The 23003-nt window shown below is 30.9% G+C and overlaps 1 protein-coding gene across 3 annotated transcripts in view; it reads left to right on the top strand.

Moving 5' to 3' along the window:
* Positions 1-10266, top strand: part of LOC131806354 (venom dipeptidyl peptidase 4-like) — a 372031-nt gene extending 361765 nt beyond the window's left edge. For all 3 annotated transcript variants that reach the window (XM_059130377.1, XM_059130378.1, XM_059130379.1), the window contains 7 exons: positions 831-1176; positions 1239-1352; positions 1441-1661; positions 1740-1909; positions 1993-2153; positions 2227-2432; positions 10083-10266. In XM_059130377.1, the coding sequence (XP_058986360.1) occupies positions 831-1176; positions 1239-1352; positions 1441-1661; positions 1740-1909; positions 1993-2153; positions 2227-2432; positions 10083-10196 (1332 nt within the window). In that variant the 3' untranslated portion in view covers positions 10197-10266. The remainder of the gene's footprint in view (positions 1-830; positions 1177-1238; positions 1353-1440; positions 1662-1739; positions 1910-1992; positions 2154-2226; positions 2433-10082) is intronic.
* The last annotated feature ends 12737 nt before the right edge of the window (positions 10267-23003 follow it).

Below are 23003 nucleotides of genomic sequence, written 5' to 3' on the forward strand. Positions count from 1 at the left end.
GTTATCGATAACTTTTCTCTATAGAAAAATTTTTATCGATAACTTTTCTCTATAAAAAAGTTTTTATCGATAACTTTTCTCTATAGAAAACTTGCTATCTGTAACCCTTCGCAATAGAAACCTTGATATCGATAACTTTTTTTTAAGAAAAAGGTATTATCGATCAATTGTATCTATTGAAAAGTTATTATCGATAAATTTTATTTACAAAAATGTTGTTATCGATCATTTTTTCTTTATAAAAATGTTATTGTCGTCAAGTTTTCTTTATAGAAAAAATGTTATCGATAACTTTTCTGAATATTAATGTTATTTTTCTATATCGAAACATCGTTATCGACAACGCATATCTATACAAATGTTGTTATCGACGACTTTCCTCCGTAGAAAGTTGTTATCGATAACTTTTTCTTTATAGAAAAGTTGTTATCGACAATTGTTGTCTATAGGAAAGTTGTTATCGATAATTTTTTCTACATCGAAATGAAGATATCGATTATTTTTTTTCCATTGAAAAGTTGTTATCGACATATTCGCCAAACGAACTGTTATCGAAAATATGTTATCGATTTATTTCTTTTTATTATTATTGAGCACCTTAAGCAAAAGAACTTATCGATTAATTTTATTTAAAGAAAATTTGTTAAAAATTAGTTATCGATAATTTTTCGTTATCGACTAATTTTATTTAAAGAAAATTTATTAAAAATAAGTTATCGATACTTTTTCGTTATAGAAAAACTATTTTTTAAAAAAAAACGTTATCGATAACTTTCCTTCAAAGAAAACATATTCATATTCTTTTTTTTTTTTTCTTCTTCTTTTCTCAGATCTTCAGTTTGGAATCGAAAACCGGTTGGGTCGACTTCTTTGCCGCCCCCTTCAAAAATCGTGATGGTTCTCGCATTGCCCTAATCTTGCCTCAGACCCAGGTTGATGGCGGTGACTATCGTCACTTGTGTCTGCTGGCCACCTCGTCGGGCAGCAACAAACCCGAGGCCATAACCAAGGGTAAATATGTTGTCACCTCCATTCTGCATTGGGACAGCGGGAGCGATGTGATCTTTTATACCGCCAATACTGAACAAAATCCGGAATATTTACACGTCTATGCCATCAGGGCGGCCACGGGACAAACGGCCAAATGTTTGACCTGTAAATTGCATACATCGAATGGTAAGTGGGACGGGGAGGGGTGTGGTGAGGTGATTTTTCGATTAATTTTCTTTGGATTTCAGGTGTGGAACAGACCTATTACAGTGCCGATTTTAATACCGCCAATCAGGTGGTAATCACCTCTATGGGACCAAGCATACCCATTACCTCAGTCTATGAATGGAATTATTCGGGAAGTAAGTTTTGAGTTCCCATTGATTTAGGTCTTTAAGTGTTCAGTTTTTTTGGTCCTTCGAGCTGATTTAATTCCATTACTTCTTCCAGATCAAGTTTCTTTGATCAAATTAATGGATTGGGAACACAATGATAATCTACGACACAAACTGGAGGGTACAGCCATGCCCACAATCGAAATTGAGACGGTGCAAATGTCAAATGGTTTCTCGGCCAAGGTTCTGATGCAGCTACCTCCCAATCTGGATCGCAGCGGCAAAACCAAATATCCCATGTTGGTCGATGTGTATGGTGGCCCAGATTCCTATTCGGTAGGTCAGGGAGTGTGGGGGGCATATTAAAGAGTTTTTGGAATAATTGGCATTCTTCTTCGGCTTCCTCTGCTTTAGGTTGTGAACAAATGGATCCTGGATTGGGGCACCTATCTTTCCTCAAATCAATCTGTGATTTATGTCAAAATTGATGGACGTGGCTCGGGACTGAGAGGAGAAAAACTGTTGCACTCGGTTTACCTTAAATTGGGTACCGTGGAAATTGCCGATCAAATTGAAGTGGCCCAGTAAGGCGGACTAAAAATTCAGTTACTCATCAAATCCAGAGATTTAAATCCTCTCTCTCTCTCTCTTTCCCTCCCTCTTCCAGGTATTTACAAAAAAAACATCGCTTCATTGATGCCGAACACTCTGGCATTTGGGGTTGGAGTTATGGTGGCTATGCGGCTGCTATGGCCTTGGCCAATGATAAAAACAATGTCTTCCGTTGTGCTGCCTCAATTGCCCCCGTCACCGATTGGGCCTACTATGGTAAGTCATACAAACCCCCAACCTAATCCTTTCCAAATTTTCAAACAATACTCACATCTCTCATTTTTTTCAGATTCAATTTACACCGAACGTTACATGAGCCTGCCCACACTCAACGAAATCGGCTATGCCAGTTCCCGTCTCAGCACCAAGGCCACAAATTTGAAGGGCAAGAAATTCCTGCTGGTCCATGGCACCCTGGATGATAATGTCCATTATCAGCAGGCCATGATATTGGCCAAGAATTTGGAGAGACATGATATTCTGTTTAAGCAAATTGTAAGTATTAGGGGTGCGGGGAGGGGAACCTTACTAGAGGCCCACATAAAAATAAGGGACCAAAGAGGTAACTCTATCCTACCTGTGGGTAATTGGATGGAATTTTTTCCGCAGTTTTGAAAATTGAATTTTATCCGCGTTCTACGGATAACATAAAATCCTTATCTGGCTTTTTTCGGATAACATAAAATTCTTATTCGCAATAAATGGATAACCTTAAAATTCTATCCGCAACGCATGGATAAATTTTTCGCGATGCATAGATAACTCAAAACCGTTATCCATTGTTTCGGCTGTCTTGAGACTATCACCTAAACTTTATCCGAGATGCCCGGATAATCCTCAAACTTTATCCACTATACATTGACAGCCTAAAAACATTATCCGCTATGCACGGATAAACCTAGAAAGTTATCCGCGTCTTATATATGAACTACAAACGTTATGCGCGCGATGCACGGATAACCTAAAAACATTATCCGCGACACACGGATGACCAAAAACCGCTAAAAATGTTATCCTCTACTCACGGATAACTTTAAAACGTCATCTACGATGCGCGGATAACACATAAACATTATCCGCTATATATAAAGTTATCTGTGATATGTATGCAACCTAAAATCGTTATCCGCGACCTATGGATAACTTAAAACTGTAAAAAATTCTATCCGCGACTCATGGATAACTTTTAAATGTCACATACGATGCGCGGATAACACATTAGCATTATCCACTATATAGCGATAACCGTAAAAAGTTATCCGCAATACCCAAAATCCTTATCCACGATGCACGAATAACCTAAAACTGTTGTCCGTTGTCCGGAAAGGCCTTAAAATATTAACTGTGTAATTCAAATAACCTAAAAATTGCATCCGCGGCGTGCGGATAATCCTAAAACTGTATCTGCTATGCCAAGAAACGTTATCCGTGATGTTCGGATAACCTAAAACTGTTATCCGTATGCACGGATAACCTAGAAACTTTATCTGGGTCACTTATATAACCTAATCAGGTTATCCGCGACTCACGGATAACCTAAAAACGATATCCGTTGTTTCGAAAGTCCTTAAAATGTTATCTGCATCATTCATATAACCTCAAAATATCCGATTATCCTAAAACTGTATCCGCTATGTACTGGAGGCCTTGAAACGTTATTCACGATGCACGGATAACATAAAACTTTTATCCGCAGATGCACGGATAACCTAAAAACTTTATCCGCGTCACTTATATAACCTAATCAGTTTATCCGCGACTCACGGATAACCTCAAAACGTTATCCGTTGCTTCGAAAATGCTTAAAAATGTATCTGCGCCATTCAAATAACCTCAAAATGTTATCCGCAGTGCGCGGATAATCCTAAAAATTCATCAGCTCTGCCTAAAAATGTTATCCGTGATGTTCGGATAATCTAAAACTTTTATCCGTAATGCACGGATAACCTAAAAATTGTATCCGCGTCACTTATATAACCTAATCAGTTTATCCGCGACTCACGGATAACCTAAATCTGTTATCCGTTGTTACGAATGTCCTTAAAATGTTATCTGCATAATTCAAATAAGCTCAAAATGTTATCCGCGGCGCGCGGATAATCCTAAAACTTTATCAGCTCTGCCTAAAAATGTTATCCATGATGTTCGGATAACCTAAAACTTTTATCCGTAATGCACGGATAAGCTAAAAATTTTATCCGCGTCACTTATATAACCCAATCAGTTTATCCGCGACTCATGGATAACCTAAAACGGTTATCCATTGTTTAGTAACCCCTTAAAATCTTATCTGCGCCATTCAAATGACCTCAAAATGTTATCAGCGGCGCATGGATAATCCTGAAACTGTATCCGCTATGCCAAGAAACGTAATCCATGATGTACGGATAACCTAAAACTTTTATCCGCAGATGCAAGGATAACCTAAAAACTTTATCCGCGTCACTTATATAACCTAATCAGTTTATCCGAGACTCACGGATAACCTAAAAATTTTATCCGCGTCACTTATATAACTTAATCAGTTTATTCGCGGCTCACGGATAACCTAAAAGCCTTATCCGTTGCTTCGAAATTGCTTAAAAATGTTATCTGCGTCATTCAAATAACCTAAAAATTGCATCCGCGGCGTGCGGATAATCCTAAAACTGCATCTGCTATGCCAAGAAACGTTATCCGTGATGTTCGGGTACCTAAAACTTATATCCGTTATGCACGGATAACCTAGAAACTTTATCCGCGTCACTTATATAACCTAATCAGTTTATCCGCGACTCACGGATAACCTAAATCTGATATCCGTTGCTTCGAAATTGCTTAAAAATGTATCTGCGCCATTCAAATGACCTCAAAATGTTATCCGCGGCGTGCGGATTATCCTAAAACTTTATCAGCTCTGCCTAAAAATGTTATCCGTGATGTTCGGGTACCTAAAACTGATATCCGTTATGCACGGATAACCTAATTACTTTATCCACGTCACTTATATAACCTAATCAGTTTATCCGCAACTCACGGATAACCTAAAAACTTTATCCGCGTCACTTATATAACTTAATAATTTTATCCGCGACCCACGGATAACCTAAAAACGTTATCTGTTGCTTCGAAATTGCTTAAAAATGTATCTGCGCCATTCAAATAACTTAAAAATGTTATCCGCGGCGCGTGGATAATCCTAAAACTGTATTCGCTATGCCAAGAAACGTTATCCGTGATGTTCGGGTACCTAAAACTTATATCCGTAGATGCACGGATAACCTAAAAACTTTATCCACGTCACTTATATAACCTAATCAGTTTATCCGCGACTCACGGATAACCTAAAAACGTTATCCGTTGCTTCGAAATTGCTTAAAAATGTATCTGCGCCATTCAAATAACCTCAAAATGTTATCCGCGGCGCGCGGATAATCCTATAACTTTATCCGCTCTGCCCAAAAATGTTATCCATGATGTTCGGATAACCTAAAACTGTTATCCGCTATGCAAGGATAACCTAAAAACTTTATCCACGTCACTTATATAACCTAATCAGTTTATCCGCGACTCACGGATAACCTAAAAACTTTATCCGCGTCACTTATATAACTTAATCAGTTTATTCGCGGCTCACGGATAACCTAAAAGCCTTATCCTAAAACTGTATCTGCTATGCCAAGAAACGTTATCCGTGATGTTCGGGTACCTAGAACCTAAAAACTTTATCCACGTCACTTATATAACCTAATCATTTTATCCGCGACCCACGGATAACCTAAAAACGTTATCCGTTGCTTCGAAATTGCTTAAAAATGTATCTGCGCCATTCAAATGACCTAAAAATGTTATCCGCGGCACGTGGATAATCCCAAAACTTTATCCGCTGTGTATTGAAGGCATGAAAACGTTATCCATGATGTTCGGGTACCTAAAACTTATATCCGTAGATGCACGGATAACTTAAAAACTTTATCCACGTCACTTATATAACCTAGCCACTTTATCCGCAACTCATGGATAACCTAAAAACTCTATCCGCGTCACTTATATAGCCTTAACAGGTTATCCACGATGCACGGATAAGCTTGAACCGTTATCCGTGACACGCGGATAACATAATAACATTATCCGATAACCTTAAAAATCATATGCGCTATGCAGGATAACTCAAATTGCCCTATTTGATGAATGGATAACATAACAATTTTATCCGCTGTTATCCGAATTTTGCAGATAATCTAATAAATGTTAATCGCATTATTTGTATGATCCAAAACCGGTTATCCACTTTATCCGGATAAAGCAAAAGTGTTATCCACGTTATGTGGATAATCTGGAAATTTTATCCACGCTCTGGAAATAATCTTAAAACTTTATCCACATTACGTGGATAAAATGAAAATCTTATCCAGTTTATCCACACTTTACCTCAAAAACCTTATCCGACTTGCGGGGATAACCTTTCGACTGTATTTTCGTTATCCGGGCAACCTACAAATATTTTCCATTACATTATTTTCCGGAATTGTTTCAAATTTGGTATTTGAAGTTCGTAATAGATACTACATCCTAAGAGAGAAAATGAGCCATGTAGGTCCATCTCTTCGTATAGCCCTCATATAACGGTACCTCCCGATATTCGGTATTTTGATGATTTTAGCGACATTATTTACCGGAATCGTTTCAAATTTGATATTTGAAGTTCGTAATAGATACTACGGCTTAAGACAAAAAATGGACCATGTAGGTTCTCCTCTTCGTATAGCCCCCATGTAACGGTACCTCCCGATATTCGGTATTTTGATGATTTTAGCGACATTATTTACCGAAATTGTTTCAAATTTGGTATTTGAAGTTCGTAATACATACTACAGCATAAAACAGAAAATGAGAAATGTAGGTTCACGTCTTCGTATAGCCCCCCATATAACGGTACCTCCCGATATTCGGTATTTTGATGATTTTAGCGACATTATTTACCGGAATTATTTGAAATTTGGTATTTGAAGTTCTTAATAGATACTTCAGCCTAAGACAGAAAATGAGAAATGTAGGTTCACGTCTTCGTGTAGCCCCCATATAACGGTACCTCCGGATATTCGGTATTTTGATGATTTTAGCGACATTATTTACCGGAATTGTTTCAAATTTGGTATTTGAAGTTCGTAATACATACTACAGCATAAAACAGAAAATGAGCCCTGAAGGTCCATCTCTTCGTATAGCCCCCATACAACGGTACCCCCCTTATTCCGTATTTTGATGATTTTAGCGACATTATTTACCGAAATTGTTTCAAATGTCGCATTTGAAGTTCGTAATAGATACTACAGCATAAAACAGAAAATGAGCCATGTAGGTCCACCTCTTCGTATAGGCCCCATATAACGGTACCTCCCGATATTCGGTATTTTGATGATTTTAGCGACATTATTTACCGGAATTGTTTCAAATTTCGCATTTGAAGTTCGTAATGGATACTACAGCCTATGACAGAAAATGAGCCATGTACGTCTACCTCTTCGTATTGCCCCCATATAACGGTACCTCCCGATATTTGGTATTTTGATGATTTTAGCGACATTATTTACCGGAATTGTTTCAAATTTGGTATTTGAAGTTCGTAATAGATACTACAACATAAAACAGAAAATGAGCCATGTAGGTCCACCTCTTCGTGTAGCCCCCATATAACGGTACCTCCGGATATTCGGTATTTTGATGATTTTAGCGACATTATTTACCGGAATTGTTTCACATTTGGTATTTAAAGTTCGTAATAGATACTACATCCTAAGACAGAAAATGAGAAGTGTATGTTCACGTCTTCGTATAGCCCCCATATAACGGTACCTCCCGATATTCGGTATTTTGATGATTTTAGCGACATTATTTACCGGAATTATTTGAAATTTGGTATTTGAAGTTCTTAATAGATACTTCAGCCTAAGACAGAAAATGAGAAATGTAGGTTCACGTCTTCGTGTAGCCCCCATATAACGGTACCTCCGGATATTCGGTATTTTGATGATTTTAGCGACATTATTTACCGGAATTATTTGAAATTTGGTATTTGAAGTTCGTAATACATACTACAGCATAAAACAGAAAATGAGCCCTGAAGGTCCATCTCTTCGTATAGCCCCCATACAACGGAACCCCCTTATTCCGTATTTTGATGATTTTAGCGACATTATTTACCGGAATTGTTTCAAATGTCGCATTTGAAGTTCGTAATAGATACTACAGCATAAAACAGAAAATGAGCCATGTAGGTCCACCTCTTCGTATAGGCCCCATATAACGGTACCTCCCGATATTCGGTATTTTGATGATTTTAGCGACATTATTTACCGGAATTGTTTCAAATTTTGTATTTGAAGTTCGTAATGGATACTACAGCCTATGACAGAAAATGAGCCATGTACGTCTACCTCTTCGTATTGCCCCCATATAACGGTACCTCCCGATATTCGGTATTTTGATGATTTTAGCGACATTATTTACCGGAATTGTTTCAAATTTGGTATTTGAAGTTCGTAATAGATACTACATCCTAAGACAGAAAATGAGAAATGTAGGTCCACGTCTTCGTATAGCCCCCATGTAACGGTACCTCCCGATATTCGGTATTTTGATGATTTTAGCGACATTATTTACCGAAATTGTTTCAAATTTGGTATTTGAAGTTCGTAATAGATACTACGGCTTAAGACAGAAAATGGACCATGTAGGTTCACGTCTTCGTACAGCCCCCATATAACGGTACCTTCCGATATTCGGTATTTTGATGATTTTAGCAACATTATCTAGCGGAATTGTTTCAAATTTGGTATTTGAAGTTCGTAATAGATACTACAGCATAAAACAGAAAATGAGCCATGTAGGTCCACCTCTTCGTATAGCCCCCATATAACGGTACCTCCCGATATTCGGTATTTTGATGATTTTAGCGACATTATTTACCGGAATTGTTTCAAATTTCGCATTTGAAGTTCGTAATGGATACTACAGCCTATGACAGAAAATGAGCTATGTACGTCTACCTCTTCGTATTGCCCCCATATAACGGTACCTCCCGATATTTGGTATTTTGATGATTTTAGCGACATTATTTACCGGAATTGTTTCAAATTTGGTATTTGAAGTTCGTAACAGATACTACAACATAAAACAGAAAATGAGCCATGTAGGTCCACCTCTTCGTATAGCCCCCATATAAAGGTACCTCCCGATATTCGGTATTTTGATGATTTTAGCGACATTATTTACCGGAATTGTTTCAAATTTGGTATTTAAAGTTCGTAATAGATACTACATCCTAAGACAGAAAATGAGAAGTGTATGTTCACGTCTTCGTATAGCCCCCATATAACGGTACCTCCCGATATTCGGTATTTTGATGATTTTAACGACATTATTTACCGGAATTGTTTCAAATTTCGCATTTGAAGTTCGTAATAGATACTACAGCATAAAACAGAAAATGAGCCATGTAGGTCCACGCTCTTCGTATAGCCCCCATATAACGGTACCTCCCGATATTCGGTATTTTGATGATTTTAGCGACATTATTTACCGGAATTGTTTCAAATTTGGTATTTGAAGTTCTTAATAGATACTACAGCATAAAACAGAAAATAAGCCATGTAGGTCCACCTCTTCGTATAGCCCCCATATAACGGTACCTCCCGATATTCGGTATTTTGATGATTATTTACCGGAATTGTTTCAAATTTCGCATTTGAAGTTCGTAATGGATACTACAGCCTATGACAGAAAATTGTCTGTGCAGGTCCACTTTTTATAACCCCCATGATACCTCCCTAGATTCGGTATTTTGATGATTTTAGATAGATTTCGATTTTTTTTTAAGTTCCGCATTTGAATATTGTAATAGCTTGATACAAAAGTTGCCTATGCAGATGCACGTCGTCGTATAGACCCTAATATACGGCTACATTCGGTATTTTTAAGATTTTAATAGAATTTTTAACGGATTTTATTTTTTTGAAAAATGTTAAATTTGTACCAAATGGTGGAGGGTATTCAAAGTTCTGCCCAGCCGAACTTATAGCTTTTTTACTTGTTTTTTTTTTTTTTGCTTTGTACTAATAATTCTCCACTTTTTGTCTTCTTTTCTCTCTCTCTCTTCCTTTTCAGAGCTATCCCGATGAAGATCATGCTTTAGCCGGTGTTAGACCTCATTTATATCATTCATTGGATCGTTTCTTTGGCGAATGTTTCGCCCAAAAGCGTATGGTCTATCGAAAATAGACAAATTCCAAAGCGGATACCCAATTTTGCCATTTATAAAAAAAAAAAAAAAAAAAAACAAAAACTAAATTTATCGAAGAGGAGTTAACAGAAAATGAATCGAAATTTATTAAAAAAAATAAATTATAATAACAGCAAACACAAGAACAACAAAAAACAAAACGCAGCTAACAGAAAAAAAACATATTGTACTTATACATACAATATCTATTTAAAAACAAAAAAAATATATATATATATATAATTTATTTATTATATAGCATTTAAAAATTGAAACAAGAAAAAAATTAAAGCCAACTAATTCCAAAATGAAAATAATAACAAAAAAAAATAAATTAATGACAGTTTTCGAGGGGGTGGAGATCGGGGGATAATACAATTGTTTTTTAATTAAATTTTTAAATTAAATTTTTTAAAATTGGAAAAATTTTCAAAATTCAGTCTTTTTTTTTTATTTTTTTGCGGTTTTGGCTTCGATGTTGTGATATGATTGAGGTTCAATTCGGATATTAGCATAGGAGTTTTATAACCAACAAATCAACAGCAAAAATACAGGTATTTTTTCCAAATGTTTTTTAGATTCTTTTTTCAATTTTTTTCCAAAAAAAAAAAATCTAAAGTTATTTCCACATTTCTAAAAGTAGCAGTAGAGGTATTTTTTACAAAAATATTTTTTGTCAAAAAAAAAACTGTTAAAATCTTTTTTCAATTTTTGTTTGAATTCTAAATTTTTTTTCGACATTTCTTCACATTATCTTCCCCTAAAATAGTAGTATAGGTATTTTTTTAATATTTATTTTTTTCTATTTTTATTTTAATTTAAAATTATTTTCAAAAAAAATTAATTTTTTTAAGTTTTTGTTTTTTTTTTTTTTTTTTTTTTTTGAGAGTGAAGGTACTTCTTCCAAAAACTGTTTTCAAACTTCTTAAAAAACATTTTAATATTTTTGTACCCGACTTTAGGACTTTCTTTACATGTTTTTTTTTTCTATTTATTTTTCCTGTTTTTTCTATTTTTTTTAATTTAAAATTATTTTCAAAAAAATCCAATTTTTTTTAACAGTTCTTGTAATTTTTTAGAGAGTGAAAGTACTTTTTCCAAAAAAAAAAAAATTTAATCTTTTTTAAAAATGTACCTTTAAAAAAAATTTTTTTTTTAAATTCTAAATTTTTTCAACTTTTATTTTGCGGTTATTGGTACAGGAATTTTTTGCAAAAGTTTTTTAGATTTTTTTTCAATTTTTTTTTAGAATTTTTTTTCAATTTTTTTTCCAAAAAAAAATCTATTATTTTTTCACATTTATTCTCACTGTTCGCTTTACATAATCTTTCCTAAAAGTAGTGGTAGTAGTATTTTTTCCGAAAATTATTTTTAATCTTTTTTCAAAAAAAAAATTCTAATTTTTTCAACTTTTATTTTGCGGTTTTTGTCTTCTCACTGTTCTTCACATCAACTTTCCTAAAAGTAGTAGTAGAGGTATTTTTTCCAAAAAATTTTTAAAATATTTTTTCAAAAAGCTTTTAACTTTTTTCAAAATTATGTTTTTCATTTTTTAATTCCAAATTGTTTCTACTTTTATTTTGCGTTTTTTGCATCGGGTTTTTTAGCCAAAGAATCAAGAAAAAATAAACAGGTTTTGTTTGTTGTTTTTTTTAAACAATTTTTTTTTCCAAAAAAAAATGTTGAACTTTTTTCAATCTTTTTTTTATTCTAAATTTTTTTTTCTACTTTTATTTTGCGGTTTTTGCTTCGGGTTTTATAATCAACAAATTAACAAGAAAATACTGGTATTTTTCCAAATGATTTTTTTTAAGTTTTTTTTTAAACATTTTTTTCCAAAAAAAAAATATTTTTTTCCATATTTCTTCTCACCGTTCTTCACATCATCTTTCCTAAAAGTAGTAGTTGAGGTATTTTTTGCAGATTTTTTTATTTTTTTTTTTTAAGAAAAAAATATTTTTAATTCCCAAAATTTTTCAACATTTTTTATCATTGTCCTTCACATTTTCTCCCTTTAATCAAGTACTACAGGATTTTATACAATTTTCGTAAAAATACAAATTTTAAAAAATTCCTTTTCTAATAATTTTTTTTAATTCCCTTTCTTATTTTTTTAATTCAAAAATTTGTTCAACATTTTTCCCAGGTTTTTACACAAATTTTGTTTTAAATTCTTCTCTTCTATTTTTTTTAATTTTAAAATTTTTTCTCATTACCCTCACATTTTCTCTCCTTAAACCAGAAGTAAAAGTTTTTATAAAAATATTGTTTTTAAACATTTACAAATAATTTTTTTAACTTTTTTATTTTTTCTTTATTTTTTTTAATTTTTTTTTTCTAAAATATATTTGTGTTTTTAAGAAAGTTCCAACAATTCTTGTCATTTATCGAATCTTGTTTTTCAAGTTATCTCGCCATAAAAGTAGACCTTTGTATGCCTTCCGTTTGATATTTATATCTACTCTCTCATAGTTCTTTGTCTCTCTCTCTCACTATCTCTATCGTTACCATATCTCCCGTACTCTTGAAGCACTAATTAGTCACCGCACAACTTAGCCATCTTTCTTTATATCGTTCTCTCTCTCTCTCTCTCTCGCTACCATGGCTCCCATTATTTTTTCAACATTTCTTGTCATTTTTTGAATCTTCTTTTTCAATTCTCCCCCAAAAATTGGCCTTTGTATGCCTTCAAAGAGATACTTTTATTTACTCTCTCATAGTTCTCTCTCTCTCTTTCTCTCTCTCTCTCTCTCTTGCTACGTCCTTAACATATCTCCCCATATCTCTCTAATTAGTCACCGCACAACTTAGCCATCTTTCTTTATATCGTTCTATCTCTCTCTCTCGCGCTACCATGGCTCCCGTTATTTTTTCAACATTTCTTGTCATTTTTTTAATCTTCTTTTTCAATTCTTCCCCCAAAATTAGACCTTTGTATGCCTTCAATGACATACTTTTTTCTACTCTCTCATAGTTCTTTATCTCTCTCTCTCTCTTGCTACGTCTATACTTAACTATCTCCCGCTCTCTTGAAGCACTAATTAGTCACGGCACAACTCAGTCATCCCTTTCTCTCTCTCTCGCTATCTCTATCGTTACCATATCTCCCGATCTCTTGAGACCGCACAACTTAGCCATCTTTCTCTTAGAATCACTTCTGTATTTTTTGGCTTTCAAATAAATATTTAAAATTTAAAGTTTTCTTAAATGAATTTTTTAAATAACCCTTCTTTACAGGTTCTCAATATGGAGAGGAGATTTTCTGCTTCCAAGGGAATTTAGTGAGAAGGGAGTTATATATATTTTCGAGAAGATAGATTTGTGGTAAAAATGGTTTTAAATCGTATGCCAGATTCTGCAATATTTCTCGAGAATTTTTTAAGGTTGTGTTTAAGAAGGGAGAGGAAAAGGCTCTCTCTCTCCATTTCCAAAAGCCGAAAGCTCTTGTTCATAAGATTTATGAAAATGTTTTTGAAATCGGAAAAATGGGTTTTGGAAAGAGAGCAGGGGTAAGAGTCCTGTTCATCTCTCCAGCTCTCTCTCTCTCTCTTCTACCCAAGAATAAAAGAACATTTTTTGAAAAGAGAGGATAGATGACTTTTATCTCTCACCTATGCATTGGGTTTTGGAAAGAGGACAGAGGTAAGAGTCCTGTACATCTCTCTCCTCTCTTCTACCAATGAATGATTATTTTGTAAAGAGAGCATAGATGACTCTTATCATTCACCTATGCATTGGGGTTTGGAAAGAGATCAGAGGTAAGAGTCCTGTGCATCTCTCTAGCTCTCTCTCTCTCTCTCTTCTATTCTAGCCATGGATGAAAGACAATTTATTTTTGGAAAGAGAGAACAGATGACCCTTGTCCTTCAACTATGCATCCCTCTTGTTTTCTCTCTCTCTCTCGCTATCTCTCAATCTCTCTTTCTTCTTCAATAATTTTGTGTGGAGTTGGTCCAAAAAATTTTTAAATTCGTTTCTCTGATATTCGATTTCCCTCTTAATTCTCTCCCTCCTAAACAACAAGTTTCACCCAGAGAAAAACAAGCAATCCCAATATTTAAAAAAAAACAACAACAAAAGATAACGCGCATAAAACCAAGCATTTGTAGTTTGTAGAAAAATTTAGAATTTTTTTTATAAAAAAAAGAATATAACAACAATAACAAAAAAATTAACAGCAACCAAAATGATGCCAACAAAAACCAGATAACCACAATGCTTATGTCAAACAATAAAATCAAAATAACGAAAATAAAAAACAAACTCCTCATCAAAAGTAGTTGGGTGCCTATATGAAAAATATTAAAACAAAAAAAAATATTTATATATAGTTCTAAATTTATAAAAAAAAAAAATAAAATTGTGGAGAAAAATATGTGAATTTCGCCACACAACGGTTTACAACAATAAGAAAATTAACAATAATTAGCAATATAAATTATATAAATTTTAAAAGGCGAAATTACAGCTAATAGAAGAAAAAATTATGGGGCAAAAAAATTAAAACACTGTGCTGCAGAAAAATTTCCAACAGGAGGTCGAAATAGAAGGCCGAGTAAAAAAAATGAATTTAAAAACTTCAAAATTTTTGATAAAAATTTGAATTAAATAGAGCTCCCCAAAATATGCCTTTTTTGCAAGAAAACTTTTTTCTTTATTTTTTTTTTTTTTTTTGTGAATAAAAATATTTTGTGATTTTCTAAAAAATAATAGCCAGATGAAATTAAAAATTTCTCCAAAGTGGATTTTTTAAAACTTCAAAACAAAAAAATATTACATATTGGTGACCAAAACCTGAGATTCCATGGTCAAATACAAACCCCCTAAAGTAGGCAATATTTTAGAGAAGTAATTTTTTTTTTGAAAAAAAATTAAGAAAACTTACATTTTCAATTGTTTTACATTTCTTAACAAATAAATAAATAAAGCTCCCTAAAGTTAGCATTTTTCCAAGAAAACTTTTTTGAAAAATATTCCAAAAAATTTTTATTTGTTTTTTGGAAAAAAAATTTATAGATTTTCAAAAAAATTATAACCAGATGAAATTTAAAATCTCTCCAAAGAAATTCTTTAAAACTTTGGAACAAGAAAATATATGTTTGCTGACCAAAACCTGAGATTCCATGACCAATTCAAATACAAACCCCCTAAAGTAGGCAATATTTTATTTAAAGCAAAAAAAAAACACTGTATTGAAGAAATTTTTCTATAGGAGGTCGAAATAGAAGGCCGGGTATAAATTAAAAGAAAAACTGAATTCAAAACTTCAAAATTTTTGATAAAAATTTAAAAATATGTTTAAATTAAATAGAGCTCCAAAAATAGGCAATTTTTACCAAGAAAACTTTTTTTTGAAAAATTTTTCAATTCTTTTTTTAATTTTTGAAAAAAAAATATTTTGAGATTTTCCAAAAAATAATAACCAGATGAAATAAAAAACCTCTCCTCTCTTCTAAAAAAATATTATATATTGGTGACCACAACCCAAGATTCCATAGCCAATTCAAATACAAACCCCCTAAAGCAGGCAATATTTTATTTAAAGCAAAAAAAAACACTGTGCCGCAGAAAATTTTCAACACGAGGTCAAAATAAAATACCTAGTTTAAATTAAAAAAAATGAATTGAAAACTTCACAATTTTTGATAAATGTTTAAAAATATGTTTAAATCAAATAGAGCTCCCTAAAATAGGCAATTTTTTCCAAGGAAACTTTTTTGCATTTTTTTTTTTTTGAAATTTTCAAAAATTAATAGCCCGAGAAATTTTTAATCTCTCCAAAGTGAATTTTTAAAACGTCAGATCAAAAAAAATTAGTATATATTGGTGACCAAAACCTGAGACTCCATGGCCAATTCAAATACAAACCCCCTAAAGTAGGCAATATTTTAGAAAAAATTACATTTTCAATTTTTTTTATAATTTTTAGAAAACTTTCAATTTTTTTTTGGGTCAAAAATATTTTGAGATTTTCAAAAAAAGTGAAATTTAAAATTTCTCCAAAGATATATTTTATACCCTCCACCATTCTATGGAGGATATATAAACTTTGTCATTCCGTTTGTAACTCCTCAAAATATTCATAGTAAACCCTACAAAGTATAAAATTCTAAGACGCTCTAGCGATGTCCGTCTTCCTGTCTGTCTATCCGTCCGTCTGTTGTAATCACGAAATTTAAAATTTCTCCAAAAAGATTTTTTTTTAAATTCAGTCAATTTCAATTCAAATATAAACCTCCTAAAACAGACAATATTTTAGAAAAATATTTTTTTTGGATAAAAATTAAAAAATTCATTTTTATTTATTTTTCAATTTTTAGAAAATTTCCAGTTAAAAAAAATAATTTTTCTATTGAAAAATTTGAAACTACCAATTTCCCTTTAAGAAAATTATTTTTTTTTTCAATTTTTTTTTTGGCCGGCCCATTTTGTAGCACAGTGTAGTCCCAGAGAAAAAAAATCAAAAATAACCACAATTACCAGGCAGCATAAAATAGGCAAAAAGCTACACTCATACATAAAAAAACATATGTATGTATGTGTTAGTTAAGTATTTATTTCCTTTGTAATAAAATTCAATAGAAATGCTGAAATTTAATAAAAAGACACATTCTCTTTAGAATATACATTTATTTATATATTACCCATGTAAACGGTATATATTTTTAGTAGACAAATGGAAAAATATAAAAAAATCAAATAAAATAATAGAAAATTAAATAAGAAAATTTAAAGCAAAGTAAAATCAAACAATCCCTTTAAACAGAAAATTTTTAAAATCCCAAACATAAAAACCCCAAAATGTGGCCCAAAAAATTAGGAGAAATCAATAACATTTTTGTAGAAAAAAATATATATAGAAATAATACATTAAAAAATTAATTAAATAATAATTGATTATAAAAAAATAATATTCTTATAGTTTTTATTATTGTTAATATGTTTTTTATAATTTTTTTTCAATTAGAATTGTTGTTTTTAAACCATTTTTATGTTGATTTGTATTAGTTAGCCAAGTTATTACTTGTTGCGCCTGAAAGTATGCTCTGTGTTTTTCCCTAAATGTAAGCCATTTCGTTGACTCCCTTATTTTTTTAATCGCTCTTTTTTTCGTTAGTAATTGTATATATTTTACATTTCATTGTAAATTACAAAAAAAAACAACAATAACAACAACAGCTATTTATTTGTTAACAAGAAAATGAAAAACAAAAACACGAGAAATCAAAAAACAAAACATTGTTATGCTGTTCTTTTCCTACTTAAATTTAAGCTAAACGAAATAAAGTAAATTGTAAAAAATAATTTAAAAAAAACCAATAAATAAATAATAAAAATTTAAAGAATTTATTAAATAAACAAGAACAAATATAATAAACAGAAAAAATATGTGTTTTTAATTTTTCAAGAAAATAGTAATTTTTTGCAGGGATATTTTTAAAGGATTAAATTATAGCCAAACTTAAAATTTTTTTAAATTTTTTCCAGGATTCTGAAAAAAAAGATTTTTAAGGATTTTTTAAAAAACGTGGTTTAAAAAAATATTTTTAAGGAGTTTTTATAAATTTTTCTCAGGGACCAAAATCTGCGCAAACGTGCATTTTTGAAAAAATATTTTTGGGTGTTTTTTTTTTCAAATATTTTTAAGGTATTTCAAAAAATAGAAACGCAAAAGTGGATTATTGAATAATATTTTTAGGTATTTTTGAAAAATATTTTTAGGTATTTTTGAAAAATATTTTTAAGGATTTAATTTTTTTGTTTTTTTTTTTTTTTATATTTTTAAGAATTTTTTAAAAATAGCTACGGAAACGTGTTTTTTTTTTTAATTTTAGGCGTTTTTTAATATTTCTGGGGAGTTTTGAAAAGTAGCGACGCAAACATGGATTTTTAAAAACTACATGGACACAAACGCGGAAATTTTAAAAATGATTTTTTAAATCCATATTTTCCAATAATTTTAGACCCCACAAAGCATACAGGGTGAGATAAAAAAAACTACAACAAAGTCAAACGCCATCATTTTTCCATTTTTTTTAATTTTATTGTCTGAAAGCAAAAAATGTCGGAAGTAGCGTCAAATTTTAAAATAAGTTTAGATTTGTTCGAATTTGTCACCTTTGGCCTTAAAACACGCTGTGCCCGAATGTTGCTCTGCGGTATTTTCCATTTCCGGCGAAGCGCTTGCTTGAGTTTCGTATTTTGAATCCGTAATGTATACTACAGCCTATGACAGAAAATTGTCTATGCAGGTACAGGTCTTCGTATAGCCCCCATAGAATGGTACCTCCCTATTTTCTGTATTTTGGTTATTTCAACGGCATTATTGAGCGGAATTGTTTCAAATTTGGTATTTGAAGTTCGTAATGGATACTACAGCCTATGACAGAAAATTGTCTGTCAATTTTTTTTGAAAATTGCGAAATTCGTTGAAAATGATGGAGGATATTCAAAGTTCGGCCCGGCTTACAGCTTTTTTATTTGTTTTTATTTATTTACTTTTATTTATTTTTATTTTTATATTTTTATTTATTTTTATTTATTTATTTTTATTTATTTATTTATTTATTTTTATTTATTTATTTTATATTATTTCTGAAAGACCAACAGGGCCTCCCACGTTAAAAACTAGCCTCCAACGCCCCCTTGCCTGAATGTTAATTGAATTAACAAATTTTATTTTTTTCTGTTTCAAATAAATGTTTATTTTTTATTTTTATTTATTATTATTTTTTTTTTTTTTTTCATTAAATATCTATACACATTATATGTCATCCTTATTATTACTATTATTTTAATATGCTATATACATTCAGATTTCTTTTATATAATACAAATTCTATGTTATTTAATATTATTTTCAAAATTTCTTAAAAAGTCAATTTGTTCTTCAATTAAAACGAGTTGTTGTTTTTTTTAAAGAAATTAAGAAAATTTTAAATGTCTGATTTAAGAAAAATACTAAAGATTTTATTTTGTATTTTTTTGTTGACTTATAGACTAATATTTATCATTTAATATGTAATTAATACTATTTATGTATATGAGATAATTAAGATTTTAAAAATAAAAAAAATATATATATATATATTTTTAAATATTTTCATTGGCCTTTAGACCGTTTACGGAGCGAAACTTTGAAAGTTTTTAAGAAAATGTATTGAAAAAAAATTAAAATATTGCAAGCTAACCATGTTTAACTAAAGCCCTTTTTGGTTAGTATTTAAATATGTATACAAATTTTTTTATAAACATTGAAAAAATAGGTTAAATAATATTGCACGTGGAAAACTATTTTAAAAAATATTTCTTTAACAAAAATCCACGTCGGTAAGTATTTTGAAAAATATTTTGTTAAAAAAATTCTCATTAGCAAGTATTTTTAAAAACAGTTTTTTTAAATTTACGTTGCTAAATATTTTGAAAAAATATTTTTTTTAAATTTCCGTTGCTAAATATTTTGAAAAAAAAAATTAAATTTCCGTTGCTAAATATTTTGAAAAAATATTTTTTTAAAAAATCCACGTCGCTAAGTATTTTGAAAAAATATTTTTTAAGAAAAATCCACGTCGGTATTTTGAAAAATATTTTTTAAAAAAAAACACGTCGCTAAATATTTTTGGAAAAAATATTTTTTTTAAGTCCAAGTTAGTAAGTATTTAAAAAAATATGTTTCAAAAAATTTACGTCGATAACTTTTTCGAAAAAATATTTTCTAAAAAATCCAACAGCTCAACTAGAACAACTCACTCCACGCCCATAGCTCCCATATATTTGGCGGAGGTTAATTAATAACACTGTACGACAAAAATCATTATTAAAGTAAAACCAAAAAAAGAAAATACGTATATCGGCGTTGAAAAATATTCCCCCTCTTCGACATTATTGGATTAAGATTCGAAGGAATCTGTTTATTTTAGGTAGATAGTGTCTTCGGCAATATTGCAGATAAAAATACGAGGAATATTTTGATTGAAAATGTTAACCCTCGAGCGATACAAAAAATTGGCTCTTTTGGCCCATTATTTCAAAATATGATTATAAACTCCATTTAAACGGGATCGTTAAAATATTCCACAAAGTTGTTTGTCATAATATTCTACTATAGGTCCTAGAAGACGTCAAGAGTCTAAATCTTATCTGAACGCTAGGAATTCATATACAATAACAACCCATATTTAGGATTAAAGCCGTGTTTTCTGTGAGTTCATGCACTAACTTTCGAGGGATGACGTCAAAGACAAAAATATTCCCCATTAAATTTCACTATAAGTCACCAACGAAAAGAAATGTAGATTTTCACTGTATTTCAAAAAATATTTAAATCAAAGTTCCCAAAAAATATTGAATAAAAAAACTAATTTTAATTTTTAAACAAAAATACACTTCAATTAGTATTTTGAAAAATATTTAAAAAAAATCTCATTAGTAAGTGTTTTGAAAAAACGTTTTTTAAACAAAAAACACGTTGGTAAGTAAATATTGGTAAATTTTTATTTTGAAAAAAAATATTTTTTTTTAATTCACGTTGGTAAGTACTTTGAGAAAATATTTTTCAAAAAATCCACATTGGTAAATATTCTAATAAAAATATTTTTTTAAAAAAAAAAAATCAGGTGGTAAGTATTTTAAAAAAATATTTTTTTTTTAATCCACCTCGGTGATTTTTTGAAAAAATATTTTTTTAAATCCAAAATGGATTTCAAGTAATCCATTCATTTTAGGTAGATAGTGTCTTCGGCAATATGCAGATAAAAATACGAAATTATTTAAAATATGATTAAAAAACTCCATTTAAACGGGATCGTAGCAAGTCAAAATATTCCACAAAGTTATTTGCCATAAAATTCTACTATAGGTCCAAGAAGACGTCAAGAGTCTAAATCTTATCTAAACGCCAGGAATTCACTTTTAGAGGCTAAAGCCGTACTTTGTGTGAGTTTGTGCAAAACTCTCCAACAAAGCATAACTTTCGAGGGATGACGTCAAATATAAAAATATTTCTCATCCAATTTCACTATAAGTCACCATTGTATATATATAAGTCCATTGTAGACCAAAAATTTATGTATTTGAAATTTAATATTATGTTCCCAAAAAACCGAAAATATTCCCTAATTTTTTTGATAAATTTTTTCTCGGACTTATTTCGAGTTGACGCCTGGTAATAATATAAAATTTTATTTTAGGCAAAAGGTGTCAAAAGAATGTATATTCTATTCAAAATTTTACAACAAATCTCAGATTAAATCATGTATCTATGTGCAATAGTTTACAACCCAGAAACTCATATATATTAAAAACCCATTTTAGGGAGTAAAACTGTACTTGTGTGAGTTTGTGCAAAACTCTCCAACAAAGCATACTTTTCGAGGGATGGCGTCAAAGACAAAAATATTTCCCATCAAATTTCACTATGACTCATCAAAGAACAAAAATCTCTATTTCCATTGTATAGCAAAAAATATAAAAAAAATATATATGCCTAATTTTTTGATCAATTTTTCTTCGGACCTTTTTCGAGTTGACCCCTGGAAATAATATAAAATTTAATTTTAGACGAAATGTGTCAAAGGAAGAAATATTCTATACAAAATTTAACAATAAATCTCAGAATAAACCTTATATCTAGGTGCAATAGTTTAAAAGCCAGGGAGTCACATATATTTAAACCCCACTTTTAGGGTTAAAGCTGTACTTTGTATGAGATTATGCAAAAATAGCCTATAATACATCAACAAAAATATTCCTCATCCAATCTCACTATAAGTGACCAAAGAACAAAAATCTCTATTTCCATTGTATAGCAAAAAAATGTTCCCAAAAAAAATCCTGAAAATATTCCCTAATTTGTTTGATCAATTTTTCCTCGGACTTTTTTCGAGTTGACGCCTGGAAATAATATAAAATTTAGTTTTAGGCGAAAGGTGTCAAAAGAAGAAATATTCTATACAAAATTTCAACATGAATCTCAGAATAAACCCTATATCTGGGTGCAATAGTTTCAATGAAAATTCCATTCGAACTTTATGTACCACAAGTTAAAATGATGTTTTTGATTTTTTTACGGTTCAATTGAACACGTATCAAAACCGAGTCAAAATCTTCCATTATCCTTCCTTTTTTGGGCAAAGTATCAAAGTAAGAATTATTCTAGATCGAATTTCAATGTGAGTCTCAGAATAAACTCTATTTCTAGGTGCAATAGTTTTTATGAAAATTCCATTAGAACTGTATGTACCACAAATGACAATTATGTGTCTGCTTTTTCACTGTTTGATTTAACACGTTTCCAATCCGAGTCAAAATCTCCCTTTATCCTTCATTTTTTGGGCAAAGTGTCAAAGTAAGAATGATTCGAGATCAAATTTCAATGTGAGTTTCAAAATGAACCCTATATCTAGGTACAATAGTTTTTGTGAAAATTCTATTAGAACTGTATGTACCACAAATGAAATTTATGTGTTTACTTTTTCACTGTTTGATTTACCGAGTATCCATCTGTATAAAAATCTCCCCTTATCCTTCATTTTTTGGGCAAAGTGTCAAAGTAAGAATTATTCTAGATCAAATTTTAAGGAGGGTCTCTGAACAAAAGTAATTTGTATAATTAATATATACGATTGAAAAGATGGCATCAGTTTTGGTTAATCAAAAGCCTTGTTTATTTATGAACGATTTAGCACTTTTTCCCGATTCGCTGCAACTTTTCTTGTAATTTCCCCCCAAAAAATTTAGATGGGCCGGTCCCATTATATGAGGGCTATACCATATTTCAGTACCAGAAATACTGCGGTACCAGAAAT

The sequence above is a fragment of the Musca domestica genome, unplaced genomic scaffold (genome assembly GCF_030504385.1).
Source record: "Musca domestica strain aabys unplaced genomic scaffold, Musca_domestica.polishedcontigs.V.1.1 73, whole genome shotgun sequence".
In the NCBI taxonomy this organism is placed as follows: Eukaryota; Metazoa; Arthropoda; class Insecta; order Diptera; family Muscidae; genus Musca; species Musca domestica.